At 47.6% G+C, this 20104-nt stretch overlaps 2 protein-coding genes across 4 annotated transcripts in view; one reads left to right on the top strand and one right to left on the bottom strand.

The window, feature by feature from the left end:
* NUMB (numb homolog (Drosophila)) overlaps window positions 1-2709 on the top strand; it is a 37468-nt gene extending 34759 nt beyond the window's left edge. For all 3 annotated transcript variants that reach the window (XM_010580020.1, XM_010580019.1, XM_010580021.1), the window contains one exon: window positions 764-2709. In XM_010580020.1, coding sequence (XP_010578322.1) covers window positions 764-1473 — 710 coding nt within the window. In that variant the 3' untranslated portion in view covers window positions 1474-2709. The remainder of the gene's footprint in view (window positions 1-763) is intronic.
* A 3213-nt stretch (window positions 2710-5922) lies between these two features.
* The window catches only part of LOC104839638 (papilin-like), a gene marked incomplete at its 5' end in the record, with an annotated part of 15368 nt that continues 1186 nt past the window's right edge, over window positions 5923-20104 (bottom strand). The window contains 14 exons of the mRNA XM_010580022.1: window positions 5923-6260; window positions 7794-7969; window positions 9318-9426; window positions 10019-10146; window positions 10795-10932; window positions 12367-12505; window positions 13425-13549; window positions 14399-14536; window positions 15296-15947; window positions 17201-17330; window positions 18024-18141; window positions 18272-18560; window positions 19101-19187; window positions 19819-19975. Coding sequence (XP_010578324.1) covers window positions 6085-6260; window positions 7794-7969; window positions 9318-9426; window positions 10019-10146; window positions 10795-10932; window positions 12367-12505; window positions 13425-13549; window positions 14399-14536; window positions 15296-15947; window positions 17201-17330; window positions 18024-18141; window positions 18272-18560; window positions 19101-19187; window positions 19819-19975 — 2562 coding nt within the window. The remainder of the gene's footprint in view (window positions 6261-7793; window positions 7970-9317; window positions 9427-10018; window positions 10147-10794; window positions 10933-12366; window positions 12506-13424; window positions 13550-14398; window positions 14537-15295; window positions 15948-17200; window positions 17331-18023; window positions 18142-18271; window positions 18561-19100; window positions 19188-19818; window positions 19976-20104) is intronic.

The raw sequence follows: 20104 nt of genomic DNA, 5'->3' as shown, positions 1-20104 counted from the left end.
AGTCAATGAAGATGAGTTAAAATCAGAGCTGGTTTTATAGGAGAGAAGTTTAAAATGCTAAGTGTTGAACATTGCAAAAAAGTTTGAGAGGTTAACAGCCTGAGTTATATAAGAAAAGAGTAGGGGAAGAGTGAGTGGAGATGGGGGAAGAATATAAAGGAGTCATAGTAATTTGATTAGATGTAGTGCCTTAAATGTTCATGTATATATCATAGTAAGTACTCACACTTCACTTCAGTGTGTATGGGACAGAAAAAATGAATGTTGTCTTGAACTCCCAGTACCATTACATTACTGTCCTTTAGAGGGTAAAGCCTTAATTTAGGAAACAGAGCAAGCCAGTCTTAAAAACAGTTTCTTATAGCTTTGTGTTCCAACAGTCCACCAGTCCTGAGCTGTACATTCAGAAACTGATCCTCCCCAGTCAGAGGAATTAGTGGTTATGGACTAGATCATTGCCGCTAAATTATGAGTGCATGCGGCAGCTCTCCTGCATGCCCTAAAGTCTCAGATGTCTGCCAGGAAGAGAAAAAAAAATATCTGCATTTTAGTGAAGAAGCTCTTCTCTACCCCTTCTTGACCAATGTCTTTCTATAACAGAACAGTACAGTGGATGCATAAATATGCTTCCAGTGTGGGTAGCAGTCTTTCAGCCATGGAGGGAGGAGGCCTGTCTGTTCTTGTGTACATCCTCCAGCCTTTCTAACTGATAAAAGGGTGAGGGGTGGAAACATTAGTGACTTCCCCATGCTTTCTTTCCCAGGCACTGAATGGAGCAGCACCTCCTCAGGTGCAGCCTCACCAAGTCTCTTCCAAGGAAATCACAGACGTACCCCCTCAGAGGCAGACCGCTGGTTGGAAGAGGTCTCAAAGACTGTCAGAGCCCAACAGCAGCCAACCCCAACCCCAGCCCCACAGCCACTACTACAGCCTCCTCCAGCACCTTCCCAGTCAGCACCAGCCTTCCCGGTTAGCACCTTCATTGCGCCTCAGCCTGTGCCGGTGGGTGTGGTACCACCCATGCAGCCGGCATTTATTCCGGCTCAGCCCTATGCTGTAGCAAATGGGATGACCTATGCAGCCCCAAGCGTACCTGTGGTTGGAATCACACCTTCCCAGATGGTAGCCAATGTCTTTGGTACTGCAGGCCACGCTCCGTCAGCCCATCCGCATCAGTCACCCAGTCTTGTCAAACAGCAGACGTTCCCTCAGTATGAAAGCAACAGTGCTACGACCAGCCCTTTCTTCAATCCACCTGTGCAGCACAATGGCTCTGCAGCTTTCAACGGAGTTGACAGTGGCAAGCGGGCTGCAGAGGACAAGCATTCGCAGCCTCCCGCAGCTGCTCCACAGGTAGACCCGTTTGAAGCACAGTGGGCAGCACTAGAGAGCAAGGCAAAGCAGCGCACTAATCCCTCTCCAACTAACCCCTTCTCAAGTGATTTACAGAAGACATTTGAGATTGAACTTTAAGCAGTCCTGTGGGGGGTGGATAAATTGTACATTAGGATAGAGGGATAAAGGGAGCAGAGGGGGCTGTTTCTGATCAGTTTGCTTTGATAATCCCAAAGGTCCCTTCAAACAAAAATGGGTTAGAAAGAGGGAGCAATTATGGGGAGGATATAAACATACAAGAATTTAATGTGCAGTTCTTAAAAGGAATCCTGGAGCCACCCCAGTCTGCATTCCCTCCTCACTTGGAAAGCTGGAAGTCAAACAGAGCAAAGAAAGGCACCCAGTCCCAAAGCCTCGTCTGCAGAAACATCCATTATCTCACAGAAAGGAAGGCAGATTTTCTACTTGTGTCCTTCTCATGCCCTGTGAGTCCTGGACGTTCCCCCTCAGGGAAAATGGGGTAGGGTGGGGGGGTGGATATGGGTGGGAGATTGTCACCTGCTTAGCAAAAGCTAGGTTTGTGGAAAAAGTTGAGCTTCCATTTTGAGTAACAAAGTGAATATTATATGTAAAGAATAAAGTAAAGCCAAAATCTTTATTTTTATGCATTTAGAATATTTTAAATAGTTGGATATTAAAAGCTGTATGAGTTGTAAGTAATCTTGCCAAAGGTTAAAAAAAAGGGGGTTGGATGTAAGAAATTGTACATAAGATTGATTTATCTCTGATTCTTATTGTAAGTAATATTGGGGGGGATGGAAAAAGGGGCTCTAGCTTGTTCTTGTATCTGTTCATTGTAAGTAGCATATTGCAACAACAATCACAACCAATAAGTCATTATATCGTAGTTTTAAATAAAGAAAATTAAAGAACAGTATTGTCATGGTTTGAAAACCATGGGGAAAATTTACTGGTTTTTATCAGAATCAAGCTACATATTATATATAGTATGGTTTTTTTCCTTTTATGTATTGCTGCAGTTTCTTTGTCTTAATCTATTGGTTCTAACACTACTGTGACAACTTACTGTAATCATATCTACAGCCTAGGGCTACCTGGGAAACCATTTTATGTTTGTCTGTCAATAGATCATAGAGGTTTTTAACTTTGGTTGGATTTTTTTTTTTTCCCACTGATTGTGAAACCTTGTGGTAAAGGCTGCAGCTGGTCCAGGTTTTGCCTCTGGTGACTTGTGAAAACCATCTCATTTTAACTTTACTTTTAAACTTTGGCCTTACAAGCAAATGTAAGTTATATATATTTGTACTGATGATTTATAATCTGCTTTAACAGAAATAAATGTTGGTGGTAGAAGCAGTGTCTGTGAAAGCTTTATTTCCCACCCCCCATTCAGTTTTCAGCATTTGCCTTTCTAGGTATCTTCTGTGTTAGTAGGTGAATGTAGATGAGGCAAGACTGAACTTGCAGATATCCTTGTGACCCATAACTATTTAAAGCTCTAAAATGGAGGGCTTTACTGAAAACATCAGATTTTGGGTTTGCATCATTGTATTTTCTAATACTGTACAGAGAGACAAAGACGGTCAAAAAGGGAAAAGATTTTTTTTCTTTCCCCTACTACTAAAAGGAGTGAAGATCCTAAAACCCATATGGGAAGATAGTGTATTTTCACTCCTTTTCTGTTCTTCCAGTGTGCTGATACCTACCCTGTTAGTATGACTGGCTCTTTCTTACTCCATTCTTACATGTATCAAGTCAGTTTAGACACAAGGAAAAGTCAGACTTTGTAACCCAAAGGGGAAGAAATGCTCCCTTTGTTTGGCCCTAGCAGGTGAGCTTGCCAGCAGTTTCCATTTCCAGGCAAGTACAGCAAGTCTCACAGTGACATGGTCTAGAAAACTGGGTCTTTTTTCTTTACAAATTCTTACCTGTTTTGAGTATGATACAAATAGTAATGACCAACACTCCCTATGGTATTTGAGTTGGTACTAGTACTTTTTTCAGCTTTCAAAAAGCAAGCACATGTTTATAGACATTTATAATAGGAAAGAAAGCATGTATAGCTTATTCTATTAGTTCCATATCTTTCACAATAGTGCCCCAAGCTCAGCAGAAAATAGCCTAGTATAGCTACACCCTTCCCCTGCCCTGGAGGTAACAGTAAAAGAGATATAACCTTCCTGCAATCCATTGAACATTTTGATTCTTAAAAAAGTAGACATTCAGTTAGGCAGTTAAGTGGTACTACATAGAAGGAAAAGCTCAGCTTGTCAAATCGAAGTGGTGTAAAAAGACCCTTTAGTTAACTATTACAGTGATGGTATGCCTTCCAATACTATCCTTACTATCATGGTTATGCAGCTGAAGGAGGTCAGAATAAACACTCACCAGGACAAAAGGGTCCGATACAACCACAGTCAACTTGTAACTGTGCTTCTGAGCACATCCCCAGACCTTGACTACCCTCCACATGCCTGCCGCATGTGAACTGAGAGGGCTTTGCTAAGACTGGGGTTTACAGTCTGTTATTAGTCCCTGGTCTCAAAAGGCAAAGCCATACTATATACTAAAATATCCTATACACACACACAAAAAAAAAAAGTGCTGGTCTATTAAATGCAAAATTATGTACAAACACTATTAGAAGTTCTCAGAACCATCTCATTGTTCTTAAATATCCAATGATATCAACTTCAAATCTTACACTGTAATGCCTACCGCAAATTACAGCAGAGGAAGTTTTCCCTAATCAAATTAAAGGGACTTAACTGCAAAATAAGTATTTTTGTCTTTTCTAGCAAGCAGGATCTATGACACCACAGAAAGACCCACCCCCAAATAGCTGGATGACTGTCACCTCTCCTTTACTGCATTGCTTCTAGACTTTTCAGTTTGTTCCCTTCAAAGCAGCATGTCCAATCCTGAAACCATACCTGTGCTGAAGAGAGTGCAATCATTAGGTTAGCAATCCTTATTTTTAGGTGCATCTGAACTGATTTACCAGCTTTAGAATCCAAACCAGCTTTAGGCTGTCAAGCCTGGGAATTTACACCTATTTATTACTGCTGCCCTGAGTACTGAGTCTGGACTGAAAGAGAGGAGCATGGTGTGAGCACAGTCCTGAATTAGCTTCCTGCCTGAGAAGCCTTAAAGTAACAGAAGTAGGAGAAGAAAAAAAAAAAACCAATAAAAAAAGCCAGTCCTCCACCCACCCCCCCCAACCAAAACATCAACACTACACACCAGTCTACTAGTTTATAGCTACATCTATGCAAATAATAAATGGGTGATAGTGCCAATTACTATGATTAACCCATCCAAGTCTCAGCAGGGAGTTTGGAATAAAGACGAGGGGGACTATTAGGGCTGATGCTAGGATAAAACAGTATTCTGGAGGCTGTAAAAAAAATGCTTTTGCTCAGAAATAATTCCATTTTGAGATACTGAAGACAGCCAAGGGCTTTTCCTAGTTTAACAAATCGTGATGTAATCTCACCTCCCCCCCTGCCCCTTACTGCCTGAGACTTTCTCTTTCAGAGCCTCATATGCACTCACTGCCACTCGGTGTTAGACTTGAAATGAAGGGATGCTTTTCAGCTATAGCTGCTCTGCATCTGCACATCCTCGCTTGTTAGCCCATAGCAGCAGGAATCAGCCCAGGCCACACACAGAGCCAGGCTCTCCTGGATTTAACTGAGACTAGAGCAGATCATTGGGAAGTTTATTCTGGCAAGTCAAATGACCCTACATGTATTTCTATGTGTATATTATTTGCTTCCCCAAGCTGAAACTCAGCGCAACACTACCACTGAGCCCAGCTTTGCAATAAATTCAACAGGACAGCTCCAGCTCAGGAAAAAAAAAAAAAAAAAAAAAAAAAACAAAAAATCTGCTGAGCCTTCCTAGAGCAAGTGATATTTAAAGTGCAGCATCTCAGAACAGATAAGAGTGTTGGTATATTCATCTAAATTATCCCTAACATTCAGGAAGGGCTACAAGTAGTATTCTATTTTGTCTTTAAGCTTTCTGTGAAGCATTGCTTCTGCATTTCATTCCAAAGCTGATTACAGTCAAGTAGAAACCAAACTGACCCAACTAGAAATTTGTCTAAAGTCTACTGGAATAAAACAGCTACAGTAACATGACATTACAGCTGCATCCCTAGAGCCAGTAATCTCATAGGACCTGAACACTAATTTTATATGCATCAAACTGTTTCTCACGGCCAGAGTCGTTGCATTTAGATGGAAAGTGCTCCCCAGGATTACAAATGTTCATTGCTCATTAGTGCTTTAGTTAAGCCAGTTCAGGCCCATCTTCAAACACTTCAGAAACTATTTTTTTAAGAGCACTTGTCTCTCTTGCTTGTATGAAGAATTGGTCTCTCCCTCTTTCATGCTGGTTATCTGCCTCCTCTCAATCACAGCATCCTTACATTCCCAATATCATCTTGTTCTGTGCATGACAGCGACTACCCTTAAGCAAAGAGATGGATTAGCTACAGCAAGGCATACGGGAGGGGAAAAAAAGGAGTTTGCAATAAACTTGAGGGTGGTGGGTCTCCCACCTTTGAACAGTTATGCCCACTACACTCTGTTCAATTCACCCTCTTGAGCTTTCCAGCAGGGCAGAGCTCCCAGAACAGTTTCATGCAGTAAAAGGACAGAGTTCAGACTGCCAGTCTTGTAATCGGTCACCTGTACTTTCATGTGGCCATGGAGGTGTCTGTCACCCGCGGTGACGAGGAGGGCTGGCCTGCAGTCGGTAGCGAGAGCAGCTAGCACAGCAGAAGCTGGAGTAGTATTCATTACTGCAGAGCTGGGCCTGCAGGATCAGGTCACAGTTGGCGAGGTGTGGCTGGTCCACGCACTCTCTGCTCAGGTCCACAACATGATTCACAGGAGCTGCAGCCAAGCAAAAGGTGAAGGAGCTGTAAATACACTGCCAGGGCTTACCCTCAGGTTTTGTTTCCCTCCCAAAAGACACAGCATGTTCCTGCTTTCTCCACCCTGCCAGTTCCAAGGGGATTGTTTTTGATTTAGTCCAACATTGAGGATCAGAGAGAAACTGACACCTCTGGTGAGATACAGGAGGAGAAGTAGTTTCTGGGGCTGATCTCCTGAGGAGAGACCACTGTGTAAAGCCAGTGTCCAGAGTCCAAATATGAATCTTGCAGCCAAATATTTGGTCAACCAGCTATGGCATTTTGGCCTTGTATTGAGTTTGTGTGGCAGTGTTTTGGTAGTGCAGGAGCAGCTACAGGGGTGGCTCCTGTGAGAAGGTGCTGGAAGCTTCCCCAGCTCCAAGTCAGACCTGCCTCTGGCCAAGGCCGAGCCCATCAGCAAAGGCAGTAGTGCCTCTGCAATAACGTATTTAAGAAGGGAAACCTGCAGCGGAGAGAGGAGTGGGATGCGAGAGAAACCCCTGTGCAGACACTGAGGTCAGTGAAGAAGGAGGGGGAGGAGGTGTGCCAGAGGAGGGGATGCCCCTGCAGCCCGCGGTGAGGCGGCAGGCTGTCCCCCCCAGCCCATGGAGGTCCGCAGTGGAGCAGATATCCACCTGCAGCCTGGGGAGGAGCCCATGCCAGAGCAGGTGGATGACCCCAAAGATGGCCATGACTCCATGGGAAAGCCCACTCTGGAACAGCCTGTGACTGAAGCACTGCAGGCCACAGAAAGGACCCACACTGGAGCAGTTCCTGAAGAGCTGCCGCCCGTGGGAAGAACCCACGTTGGAGAAGTTTGTGCAGAACTGTCTCCCATGGGAGGGACCCCACAGTGGAGCAGGGGATGAGTGAGGAGTCCTGCCCCTGAGGAGGAAGGAGCGGCAGAGACGACGTGTGATGAACTGACCCCAACCCCCATTCCCTGTCCCCCTGCGCTGCTGGGGCGGAGGAGGGAGAGAAAATGGGGAGTGCAGTTGAGCTGGGAAGGAAGGAGGGGTGCAGGGAAGGTGTTTTAAGATTTGGTTTTACTTCTCATTATCCTGTTTTGATTTGATTGGTAATGAATTAAATTGATTTTGTTTTTTCCCCAAGTCAAGCCTGTTTTTTGCCCGTGACCATAAATGGTGAGGGATGACTCCCTGTCCTTGTCTTGACCCATGAGCTTTTCATTATATTTTCTCCTCCCCATCCCACTGGGGTTGAGGAGTGAGCGAGTAGCATCATGGTGCTTTGCTGCCGGCTGGGCTTAAACCACGACAGGCATCAGGAAGTTAATTAGGCTCCCCGTGCACTGGTGGGGAGGATATTTCCACCATCCTGCTTTTCCCCCTAGGGAAAGCGGGGCTCCTTGGCTAGCACAACCCAGAGGCTCCTGCTGCTCCCCAAAGCCTGAGGTTGGTGGTGGACAGGCACACACAATGGGCAGACTTGTAGTAGTGGCCAAGAGGCAGGCACTGTGCCGGGAGAAGCAGGGAGACTAGGTTGTACTCACTGCTAGGCCTGCTCTTCAGCACTTTCACCTCCGTGCTGGCACTGACGGAGTTGCTGCTGCTGTAGGCGCTGCACGTGTAGGATCCCTCATCGGCCTCTTGAACGTTGCTTATGATCAGTCTTCCATCCTGGGACAGGTGGATGTGGCGGCCATCTGCCCGCATAGGGACTCCGTTCCTGTGGCGAAAAACATTTTGTATCGCTCTTCCCACCCACAGGGGCTAAATGAGTGCTCTCTGCTCTTTGGGAACTGATGCTTTGTGAAAGGTGTGAATTTTTACAAATTCAGCAGGAAGGAAGAAGAAATCTTTTGCCACAACCTGGCTCTGCAGTTGGATAGTAACACGAGCATGAGTGAGTCTGCATCCATTAGCCCGCTGCCTGCGTGGGAGGTAGCTAGCTGTGTGCTCTGTATAAAGGCATTACCCTTTCCGCTATTACACATTTTTGAGGTTTGAGGAACTAAGAGAAAATCCAGGGTGCCTTTCCCTCTCTCCAGGTTGTGGTCTGGCAGTGCTTGTTTGGCTGGCATTGATAGCAGCACATATTGCTTGAGGAACATATGGGGTAGTGAGAAATGCGCCCTCTTTCCTCTCCCTTAAAAGTTTGTTTTAAAAAAAACACATTTAAAATACCAGCAAGATTGTGTCTGTTCTGTTCCTCCTGGAATACTCTGTGCCCAGCAGGAAAACTGCCTGAATTATGAACTCCTAGTTACCAAGGAAATGAAATTTGTTTCACTGAATAGGGTTTCATTCAGACTCTGAAACTTGTATCATTTTGTTAACTTGGTTACCAAACTTATGTATGGAAGAAAAGCTCTCTTTGTGAGATGGCCCACTTCAGTCCTACCCCTTGGAGCAGAGGGATTTAAACAACTACCAATCCATCCCTCTGGATCCTTCGCAAGAAGGCTCCAAAACAGAACTGATTATTTTCAAATAGGGAAAAACAAACCACCAAACACTTGCACAAATTCAGTTTCCCTGTAAACCATCAAGGGAAGAGGACACAGCTTTTCCTTTACCTTTATTAAAATGCTTTTAAACCTCCTTTGCTCCCACTTGACAATAGAGGGAGAGAACTATTGCAGCAGGAAGCTGGGAGAAGAGTTGCTGTTATTGTAGGGGCTCAAACGTTTGCTAGGTTTAGGCAGAGAGAGTTTTATGAAGACCAACTGAAACTAAAGGTCTTCCTCTGATCACTCATTTTAGTTTTTGCTATTGTAATTTCACTAGCTTCCCAGCATGGAGCCTTTTGAACTCCATGAAATCTTAGCTTAATATCTGCTTTCCTCCTCATTTGGCTGGAACATGAACTTGGTGACCCCCACACCCCACAGGGATCTTGCCCAGGATTTTGGGGTAACAGCCAAGTTGTTTAGGAAAGGGTAGGTGATGCTAGCTGGGGCTGAGAACCGTGGGTCTCTCCATTCCCTGGCAGGCATCCTGCATTATTATTTGGAGGGTAAGTGATGAGGTTTAGGAAGAGAAGAAAAGGGAAGTTCAGTCTCATTTTCGCTCACCTTGACCACCTTATATTCACATTGTTGCCAGTCACTGTACAGTGAAGCTGAGCAGTCCCTCCCTCAGGTACCGTGATGCTTGGCAGAAGACCAGTGATCCTCAGCTCTCCTAGACCAGAAGGGAAATCATCACTAGCAGGAAGACAATGCCATGCTGGCCGTGGTAGTAGGAGCATTCCCTTATGGGAAAAGTCCAACATATGCTATGATGAGCTCTGAGCCCCTAGGCCTTGAAACAGCATGTTTAGATCTATGACGCTGTTGCTATGGGGAATGAAGATTTCCTAAGAGCTTTGGCCCAAGCAAGGGCAAGTAGCAGAGGCCTCAAAGAGCTTTTTCCTTCAGCTGGACACAAGCACATCACATGCACAGAAGAACCATCTCCTTAGTTCCTCTTGCTCCTATACCCATTCCACACCAGTGTCCCAGAAACAAGGCCCTGAGAGTCACTCTTACGGTGCTATTAGTCCCTCTTCCCAGCTGCCTGGAGCACCACAATCTACTAGACACACACCGATTACCATGGGGTAAACCAACTCACTCTTCCCTTGCCCTCAAGCTGCCTGTTAAACATGAGGTGTGAAGCCAAGAGGCACAGCCAGACAAGAAACCCACACCACCCAGCCCTCCTTGTTTCCTGCTTGTGTGCACACACGTGTGTGTGTACAGACGTGCCAGGCATGCCTCCGCCCACCCAGTACCTAGAGGTCGGAACAGGATCTGGCGCTGGTCCTGGTCACGTCCATTCGAGGCAATGCAGGTAAAGAAGCCAACGTCTTCAGAGCTGACCCGGCTGATCACCAGGGCCCCGTCTGACTGCTGCCTGTGTCTGGGGAACAAAATCAGAAAGCCCCTCAGCCTGTGCTTCGGTCAGGATGGACTCCAGCAACCCAAGCTGAAGCTGAGCCTCGTGCACAACTTTGTAGTAACACTGAGCAGAGGTTTAGTAGCATCTCAGTTCAACCTGCAATGCAACCCCTGGTCCTCAAATCCCAGCACTAGTCCTGTAGACTCTGGAAAAGCTCACTGCTAGAGCAGGGTTCTGGGAGCAAGGGGTGGGGGGAGCTGCCGGAGAGCAGCACCAGTAGCTGTGAAAGTACACTGCAGGCACCCTGATCTCTCTCTTTGCTGTGAACCTCTGCCCTGGCTCACAGACCAGCTGTTTTTTGGCAAACTTTCTTGCCATGTTTTCTCTTTCTGCTCATCTTGTACACGAATGAATTTCAGCTTTGGCTCACTTGCAGACCCTGTATCAGAGCTGTTCACTCGAGGGATCAGTGTTCAGGCTTTGATCTGTGAGTGAGGCTAGGGCCTGGCCCTGATGGAAGAAGCTGGCCAACATAAAGGAGGACAGGCCCTAGCTGCATAGCCAGCAGCTCCATTCTCTCAGGGAGAAGACAGGGAAGGCAGGGCAAGGAGGAGGCTCTCCTCCACATGAGCCTGCCTGTGGGTATGATGGACCCACCTGGGAGCTCACCTGGGAGAGGAGAGGGGCTGCCCATCTTTCTGCCACTCAATGGTGAGAGACGGCGATGCTTCCACTGTGCAGGGCAGTCTGACTCTCTCCCCAACACTGGCCTCCACTACTGAGGGCTCACTCTTATCCATTCTCAATCTGCAAAGTCCACAAGCACAGCAAAAGATGCAGAAACCTCCTTGTTCAGCATTTGACCTTCAGCACAAGGTCTTTTTTAATCACAAGCCTTATTTTTTGCCTCCCAACAGGAAAGGGCAGTCTCCGCACTCCCGTCAGAGCTCTGATACTTGCCACTACCAACATTCAACTCACAATATTCAGGAAAGAGCAGCCTCCATCAAATCCTGCTCCAGTTCAGCACAGCTTGGTGCTGCACTCCTGCCAGCCAGCTTAACCCTTTAGAGACAGCAACCCTGTTTCTGATAGCATCCCTCTGGATAACAGCCTAGGAAGCGTTAACAACGTGAGCACGTGGCAAATGGTACAAAGTCCTGAACAGGGCATCAAGCAAGCTTCCCCCAAGGTGCTTATCTGGCACACAAAAATGAACAGATTTTTTGGGGGGGATGTGAAGAGCCCATTGCAATCACCTCACTGCATGCAAGGCCCAGGAGCTGGCCATCCACTTCATGCAGCAGAAAGGTTGAGGTCAGGCTCTCACACCACCTACCTCCTCGTGCTCTTTGCTCTCTTATAGCTACAGCTAAATACCATTTTCGAAGGGAACTAAACCATGACGTTCCCAGAGTCAAATAAAACATCATCTCCTCCACCCCCATTCTCTGACCTGAATTCAAAAAACAAAACCAAAGAGCCTTAATTCAATGCTCTTAATTCAATGACTCACTTCTTCCTGCTTTTAGGCAGAAGCAGCTAAGGAGGCTGCTGGGGAGTTCAGCAAATTGACTAGGTTTTAGGCTGTAAACTCAAAAGAAAGGAGTGATCAGATCATGGTCCCATTTAATGTGGAGCCCCAACATGCTGCATTTAAAGCAAAAATAATTTGTACCCTTTCATTTCTGTGGAACCCAGAAGCACAAATAAAACATGCAAGAAGCTACAAAATATGCCACCCAGTGAGGAGACAGTTTTGAGTCAGACTGGTTTGTTGACAAAATATTTAAAATAAATGGGTGGGGGCTAAAGTAACTGGAGGGGTTTTTTTTATATATATACATATGTCAATTTTGTGCTAGTTAAGCATTTCCTATTTGCTTTGCTTTTTTCCAGAACAGGTTCCTCTTTCTGCCTACACCAACTTGAACAGCTAAGGATACTGCCCCTGATATTTCTACTTTCATTTGAACCTAGCTCCTTTGCTGTCAGCCTCCCTGTGCATCTTTGCTCAGAATATGCTACTTTCAAGAGGCCCTCGGGGAGGACAGAAGACAGCTTGTGACTGGGATCTTCTCCCGTTCCTGTTGTCAGCCGTTCAGTACTGCTTGCTTCCCAACCGTGCCCTAGAACAGCTGAGCCAGGACCTTTCCAATGTTCAGCTTTTCTACATGAAGAGATACCATATGGTTCATCAGTTGGGCATGGTGGACAAACTGTTGCTGTATGTGAACTTACCTGTATACGAACTGCTGATGCACAGAGGAACCAGCAGCTTGTACAACCTTCCTGCCTCTGGATAGCTCTCGATGCTGCTGATTTTCCTTGTGAAGGACCCAACCTCTCTCACCCTCTGCCAGAACAGTGCTCTGGTACTCTATTCAAAATAAAATGCCATATGTGAGTAAAAGGACACTTCTTACTGTGACCTCTTGCATAGGGTTTCTATGAGCTTGGGAGAGCTTGCTGAACTGGAGCCAAAGAGCCCTTCAGCCATCTGTTTTCTGGCTGACTAGTGCAGTAAGCCTGCGCTGTCTACTAATGAGAGTCACAGACCTGCAGGCAAGCAATTTTAGACTCCTTTCTCTCCTCTGTCAGTGAACATGTTGCAGCATCCCTTAGGCCACAATACCTTCTGCCCCATGTGCCATTGCTGTGACAAGGTACACTTCAGAGATTGAAGGCTACAGGGTGCCTTGCTGGCCCATGTTTTGAGACCAGTCTTTCATATTTTTTTGTTTCTTAAATAAGGCACGTTTTTCAGAACAGGGAACTGTTTGCTACCCAGCAGGACCTCTTTGGGCAATACACAAAACAAACGCACCACCACAGACAGCTATGGCAGACTGGTCACATTATATTGTGAGATGGAGAGCCCAGGAAACTGCAGAAAACCCCTCTTCTGGAGTATCCTTTCTGGGATCAGGAGGCAGCTGATGGCTCTCAGGGAGGAAGACATGCTCGCTGGAAACAGGGCAGGTTACAGGCAAGCCACAACCCTGGTTACGGGGTGGCACTGCAGGGGAGTGCTTTAGGGCTAAGGCTTTATTGTGAGGCAGCACCAAAAGAAGCCCTGCTGCTTCCACACTCCCTCTTGGCACCCTTACAGCAGAGGAGACTGACTGTTTTGACTAGCTCTTGGGAGACCACTGCCATGGAGTGAAGGCAATGTTGCTAGCACAGCATGGCAGCAGACCAAGTTTGCTCCTGCAGGTGGCTTTATTGCTCCTGCTGTCAATTACCATTAACGAGGACCCCTGAGCTACCTCTTTGGTCTTAAGTGGAAGATAAGTCACCTATGATCTGTAACTGAATCTGTCGGCTCTCTGTCCTCCCATCAGAAATGAGGCACGTGTAAGTCCCGGCATCCTCCAGCTTGACGTGGCTGATCACTAAGGAGCTGTCGGACTGGTAGGTGTGCCTGCAACAGGAGCAAGGATTAACTGCCTCTGCCTGGCCACGGACAGCAACTGGCCAAGGCAGAGCAGCTCTTCGTGCTGATGTTACATAAACCATCACCATGTAGTGCCCTCCCCAGCTTAGAAAAAAACAAAACCCTGTTGACCACAGAGGGGTCACAGGCAGGGGAAATAACTGCGGGAGAAAGGAGGTCAGGAACAGAGAGGAAACTGAGATGGGAAAACAGGGAACTGCTTTCAGCAACCCCCTCCCATGAGGAGGCAAACTGCCCTTTCAGGCAGGAGCTTGAGCCCCAGCAGTCATCTGCAAACAGAAAAGCATAACTGGGCTTTTCTTAACTGTGATTTTCATAACACAAAGTGACTGTCTGGCTCCAAACTGTTGCTGGAAACAGACCTCCCAGGAAAAACAAGCTTTAAAAGTAGTTTTAAAAAAATTGTATCTTAGAAGGGAGTGCCAGAAACTTCCAGCCAGAGAAGCTCCAAGTTATTTGGCTACAAGCTTCACCCTGGACTACTGACTTAGCACTGCCCCAAGATGAATCCAACAAAGACAACATTTTTCTGTATCACTACCCACATGTCAGCTTCCACCAGTTCCTTGTTATGGGACAGCACCTGTTCTGCTTCATAACACTAGACAATGCCTCAATACTATTGCAGACTGTATCTGTTTCTGCTGTACACAGACCAGGTGGACAGTTCATGCTCTTAGGTCAATATACGGGCTTGGTTATTTTTTTTTTTTAAAGAATATTAACAATAAGATTACAAAGAAAGCAGGCAAGCATATCTGGCATTCTGCCCAGCAAGGAGCCCATCTGCTCTACAATGAAGGGAGCTGAGCTCACCTGTTAGAGGAGACTGGTTGGCCATCCTTCATCCACTCCACTCTGGAGGAGGGGGACGTGCCCGTCTTGCAGACCAGCTGGATGTTTTGTCCCACGACTGCTGTCACAAGAGAGGGCTTGGCTTCCTCCAGGATGGGTCTGAAAGAGAAAGCGATTCCACTGGCACTTCTGCTGCCCTCCTCTCCTCTGGGTCCTCTAATGTGGCTCTGGATGAGTCATAACCACAGAGCAAAGCAGGACCAGCTGCCCATTCAGCTCTGAGCAGATGCACCAGGCAACATGTGGGGAGCCCTCTCCTACACGGCAAAGCCTGCTCTGGACAGACCGAATGCCACAATTACCTCCAGGAAGAGAGAGAGTCCTACAACCCCTCTCTTCTGAAGGAACTAGGTTCAGCTCAGCAGACAGACACATTTAGATCTAGCTCTACACACTTCTGATTTTCAGGGTGACACTGTCTGGATCCTGACCCAAACTGCATCTTAAAAGTCTTCCCTAGAACAACCCATTGCTGCTCCATGCAGTGCTGAGGTAAAGGCTCTGAAGGCAGAGAGTCAGCTAAATTGTTGGTCAGAACAAGAAAAACACCTATAGATTCTCATTTACAGTGTAAGAATGCCTCTCAAAGACCCCAGGATCCTGCAGTCTTTTCACACAGCATTCTTCCAGTGCTGTCAGGGAACAGAGAGAGTGTAAGGAAGGAGATAGCAGATAACACCAGGGCCTGAATAGCCTGATTTACCAAAGGGCCACTTGTATAGCCAATTCTTTGCATGGTATTCCCAGTTAGCTGGTCCCAGCTGGGGCAACACTTTCACTCCAGAGGAAGCTGCACTGATGCTTCACAATGAGCTGGCAGAACAGGGGGGAAAAAAAAAATTAAAAAAAAATCATCACCTGTGCAGAGCCCGTGTTGGGAACAGGTCTGCAGCTGTCTGGTGCCCAAATCCCTCCGTCATGGAAACATCTGCTCCGAAAGCCTTATGCCACTGCTTGCCTTCATGGGGCAGCATCTGCTGGCCACTGCTACTCTGCCTCTCTGAGAGGCCAGGCACTGCTGTTTCCCACAAGTGCAGCTGGCTCAGGCTGTCTGCTCTGCTTTGCTGGGTGCTCCAGCGCTGGCTCTCCAGCACACCAGTCCTTGGCAAAGACTCTGGCAGCACCTCACTTCTCCAGCTGTCCTGTCTGCGGCTGTCTTGTGTGGGGTGTGAAGCCCCATAGGCTCTTCCTTCTTGGCTGTGACTTGCAGACTCTCTCAGGGGTGGCTGCTGCTGACCCCGAGCATCCCCTGTACGAGAGCGGGAGCCAGTGTGCTGGTGTTGCAAGGTTCCTGTGCCAGAAGAGGGCTGATGCTCCAGAGGACTGAGCCCCTCAGAGTTGTGGCACGCTCTCATGCACTCCTCCTCCGAAGCAAAGCTGTTTTTATTGCCATGGCAGCCGCCGTACCAAAACCGGTTGCACTTGCCAACGACAGTCACAAAGTACCAGCGAGTGGTCCAGTTCATGCAGGGGCCGTGGGCACTGGGCAGCAGGCATATGACAGGATATGCTACCAAAAAGAGTGGAACAGAGGGAGACGTGAGGGTCATGAAGCACAAAGGTCCAGGTGCTTCAAGCCACCTATTTAAATGATCTGATGGGCCTTGTGGGCAGAAGGCAGGTGGGAAAATAGGACACTTGGGTTTTGCACCCAGCTCTGCTTTGAAATTGGGCAGCTGCTCACATGTTTCTTTCTGCCCCCATTTTTCCACTGGTGGAAGGAGAACCAACCTCAGAGACATTTCTGAATCTAGATGCTACATGGATGCTTTACAACCTCAGGGAACTGTGCAGATGCAAGGTTGGCTCTGGGGCTTCCTCTCCTGCAGGGGGGATGTGGGTGCCATTTGCACATTTCCAGCCCACAAAACAAGTAGGTTAGACGCAGTTGTGAATCCTCATGCATTACAGAATACCCCTCCACACATTGATATAAAGAGGAGCACAGCCCAATGTATCTACAAATGGAGTCCTGTGCCCTGAGTCACAGGTATCATCACAGTCACATGCTGACAAACACTGGGGGCAGGGCTCTGACTGAGGGGTCCTTTGCCAAGCTGTGGTTGAGCAGAGAGGATCCAGAGAGCTTTCCCTTTCCCTAAGGCAGCCCCACAGGGCTGGCCACCAAGCAATATCTGTGCTTTGGCAAAAAGACAAGACAATGCAGCAGCAACGTGCCTGCAGAGGATACAGCTGGGAACTAAAGGAGCAGAGATGCTTTTGCCCAGGAGCTCTAGTGCCCTCGTAGTACAGCGGGCACTGTATTGAACTCTGCTGGCTGAAAGCATTCATGCAGCCCTGAGCAACACCTCCATCCTTAGCTGTAGCTCTCATTCCACCCCTGTCCATGGGCTGTCTGAAGGCTGAGCACAGCCCTGATTCCTCAGAGAGGCCCTACTTCTCCTAAATCCAGGTAACTAATTTGGAGCACTCCAGGCTGCATCAGGGTGTCTTCTCAGGGGCAAAGAGCTCCCCAGAAGTTCTACAGACTGACAGAGATCACACAAACACACTTCTGTCCAACTATCAGCAGAGGACAACAAGAATTTCTGTAGTAGCTGACAGAACTGAACCATCTGGCTGCTTTTCTACGCTCCCTCCCAGCTTCCCGTGCCCTAGACACCAGGCAGAATTTCTTTGCAAAGAGATAATTTACTACATTCTACAGAGAGCAGAGCCTCTACACAGGAAGCTTCCATACGCTACTGGATTCTGTAGGACTCTTCCTACGTTTCTAAACCAAGAAGCCAAAGCATCACTTACGGTAGTTGGGCCTATTGAGACATCCTTCCCCTTGAGGACCTGAAGCTGAAGCGACATTGTCAAAACAACAGCCGTATACGGAACTGCGGCACTCGCCCGAGGGGTGCTGCTGGGACAAGGCTTGGCTTGCCTTAGAGACAGGAATTGAAAGCCAAAAAGTTATCATGCAGACATTAGGACAGTAGCACATGCAAAGCACCGTGTCCAAGCTGTCGGCTGCAGAAGGCCAGCTGTTAGAGGAACCACTATTTGTGTGCCTCCTAGAGGCTTTGAGGCTGGGAAGGGGGAGGAAACTTGGCCATCAGCCATGAAGCTAGGGCTGCGCTTCTCTGCAAGACAGACCTAACCAGCCCAGCAGCAGGCCAGGTTTTCAGCTGGCCCCACCAAGCACCCCAAGCTACAAGAGGGATTGCCTCCCTGACTATTTTGCCTTCAATTAATCTGCAGTTGACAAACAAAGGCAATTAACAGTGTCCACGTTTTTCCCATTTTTTTCTCCCAGAAATTGAATGGCAAGTTTCTGACTGACAGAAATTTGATTACTCAGGATTATTCAATCAGTTCTACACTGATTGTTCTTCTACTTCTCAGACATCTCCCAACCATCCACTCTGTCCCCTGCTTACAGAGGATCACAGGTGGATGCCCCAGACTGAAGAGGAGCAACGTGGGCCAAAGGGCTCGATGCCATGCCTGGAGTATTGGTTCTCCAGCATTACTGGCAGAGATGGAGCACAACAGAAACCCACAATGCAAGTCACCGGGGTCAAATTGGAATCTTTGTATCTGATGGACTCCTAAAATGCAGAGGTTTTGTACTTACTGTTGGAGCGGCCGCAGTGGGCTGATTTCTGCTCACTTGAATATCACGGTAATATTGTGGGCATCCCATGTTGTTTGGACCCTGGGCAACCGATACTCCATCAGGACAGCATCCATACCTACAGGCAGAAGATAGAAGGGCTGCAGCAACACCTGACATGCCCGGCTCAACAGGCACAGGCAGTAAATTTCAGTAAGCCCCCAGGAAAGGCAATGCCTCCCTGCTCAGGCCTATCTACTTCCAGCTACCTGTTTTGGTGGCAGGTGCTGAAGAGGCAACCTCTCCCCAAGGGGCCTGAAGCCAGAGTGTGCCCATCCGGACAGCAGCCATAGGGGCTCCGATGACAGTCCTGAGAGCCAGTCCCTGCAGTGGGGTCCTGAGAGGAGCTGAGCTGATGGGAACTCGATGAGCGTGACTGGGATTCCCAGCGAACAGGCAACAAGTTGATGCCACGGTCCTTGGTGGATGGGATGTGGTGATTCCCAGACGTACTATGGATCATGGAGCTCCCAGAGAGCATCCTTTCATCACCAGAATCTGGGGGAGAAAACTCCTTAAAGCATGCAGGTAAGCATCAAAATCTTGTCAGTTTTCCTCATCTCTGCTCTCTTTCACCTGCCCAAGGCTACAGGGCAGGCTTTTCTGCATAAGGGTTTTACCTGGATGTGTGTCTCCTGGCCCACCCTTCTGGATTTGGTTGCCCTGAGGTGCCCTGGTCCTCACTACCCTGGCCATTCTTTCTGCTGTCCCACAAGAAACCACCTGCCACATTACTGTGGTCCCCTCACATCATCCTTTCTTCTTCCTATGATCTGCCTTGGGCAGCATTTCTGTCAGCCAGCACTTAAGTCATGCTGCCAAAACCTGGGATCTATATACTGTACAGTCTTCTGCACAGACAGATTCAAATACTGCTCACTATTGGTGTAAAAGAATCTACACTTTGTCCCTGGCTGCATGAATTTCTAGAAGCCCATGAAAAGAGAGAAATGAAGAAAAGGAGGAACCTTTCCCCTACCACACTCTATTTCAAGTCCACCATCATCAAAAACCCAAACCCACAAAATTCTTCCAAACCTGTGGCAGGGCTGTTTGGGTTGTAACGCATCAGCAAGGACTGGCGAGTGACGTCGTATCCCATAGTGTCCTGCATACTGGGGACCTCTGCAAAGAGAAACATACACAAAACGAGTGCATTTAGACCAGCCCTATGTTCTAATAATTGCAAATGCGTCCAGGAATCAACAGGAGACTAAAGTTGATGAAAACGTTTCTCTTCTGGAACAGCTGCTGAGCAGCAATTGGATTCAGTTGGATTGTCAGGACTGCAACCTGCAATGGACAGGCAGACAGAAGTCAGCATTTCAGCTCTGGCATGAAGACTAGACAGAGACAGCAAGCAAAAATCTTCTGAGCAGTTGTGCCTCCTTTGTAGCTGGTCCACAGAGGGATGAGAGTTGTTTATAGTTTTTAGCTACTGAGCCTGCCCAGGTTGCCATGCTTCTTGACTGGGAGTCCTGGGGTCAGTCTGCAGCACACATTGGGACAGAGCCATCACAGAATACTGAATTCAAAATGAACAAACCCCAATATCGGTCCCAAGCCTGTTACATACATTTCAAACAGCACAGATACTGCGACTCTGAAGATGCCATGGTTATGTGCACAAAACAAATACACAGGATGGAAACAGGCAGGCAAGAAGCTGAGAATATAAGCTGGTGCAGAGCTGGGAATTTCTACTCCTAAACAAAAGCATCTTAGGAAAAGCTAGGTGTGCAGCAATACCACTCACGCTGTGGCAGGGAGCAGGGCTGCACGGTGCAGCCCCCAACGGTGGCTGGTTTCTGTGGCTGGATGGCTTTGCATGTCTCAGGACTGTAGAATTTGGAGTCGCCGTCAGCGCAGATGACTTGGCGTGTCCGGATGCCTGAATTGCAGCTCTTCGAACACTTGGGCACAGAGACAAGGCAAGTGAGCAGGCAGCAGAGGCCAAATGCAGAAACCCCACAGACCAGAAGTGTGGAACAGCTGCACAATTAGCTGCAGGCTGAGCACAGCTTCCTCCACCAAGACAAAGC

The sequence above is a fragment of the Haliaeetus leucocephalus genome, unplaced genomic scaffold, assembly GCF_000737465.1.
Source record: "Haliaeetus leucocephalus isolate CR32 unplaced genomic scaffold, Haliaeetus_leucocephalus-4.0 Scaffold696, whole genome shotgun sequence".
Lineage (NCBI taxonomy): Eukaryota > Metazoa > Chordata > Aves > Accipitriformes > Accipitridae > Haliaeetus > Haliaeetus leucocephalus.
The sequence above is the reverse complement of the archived record's forward strand: the minus strand, read 5'-3'. Positions and strand labels throughout refer to the sequence as shown.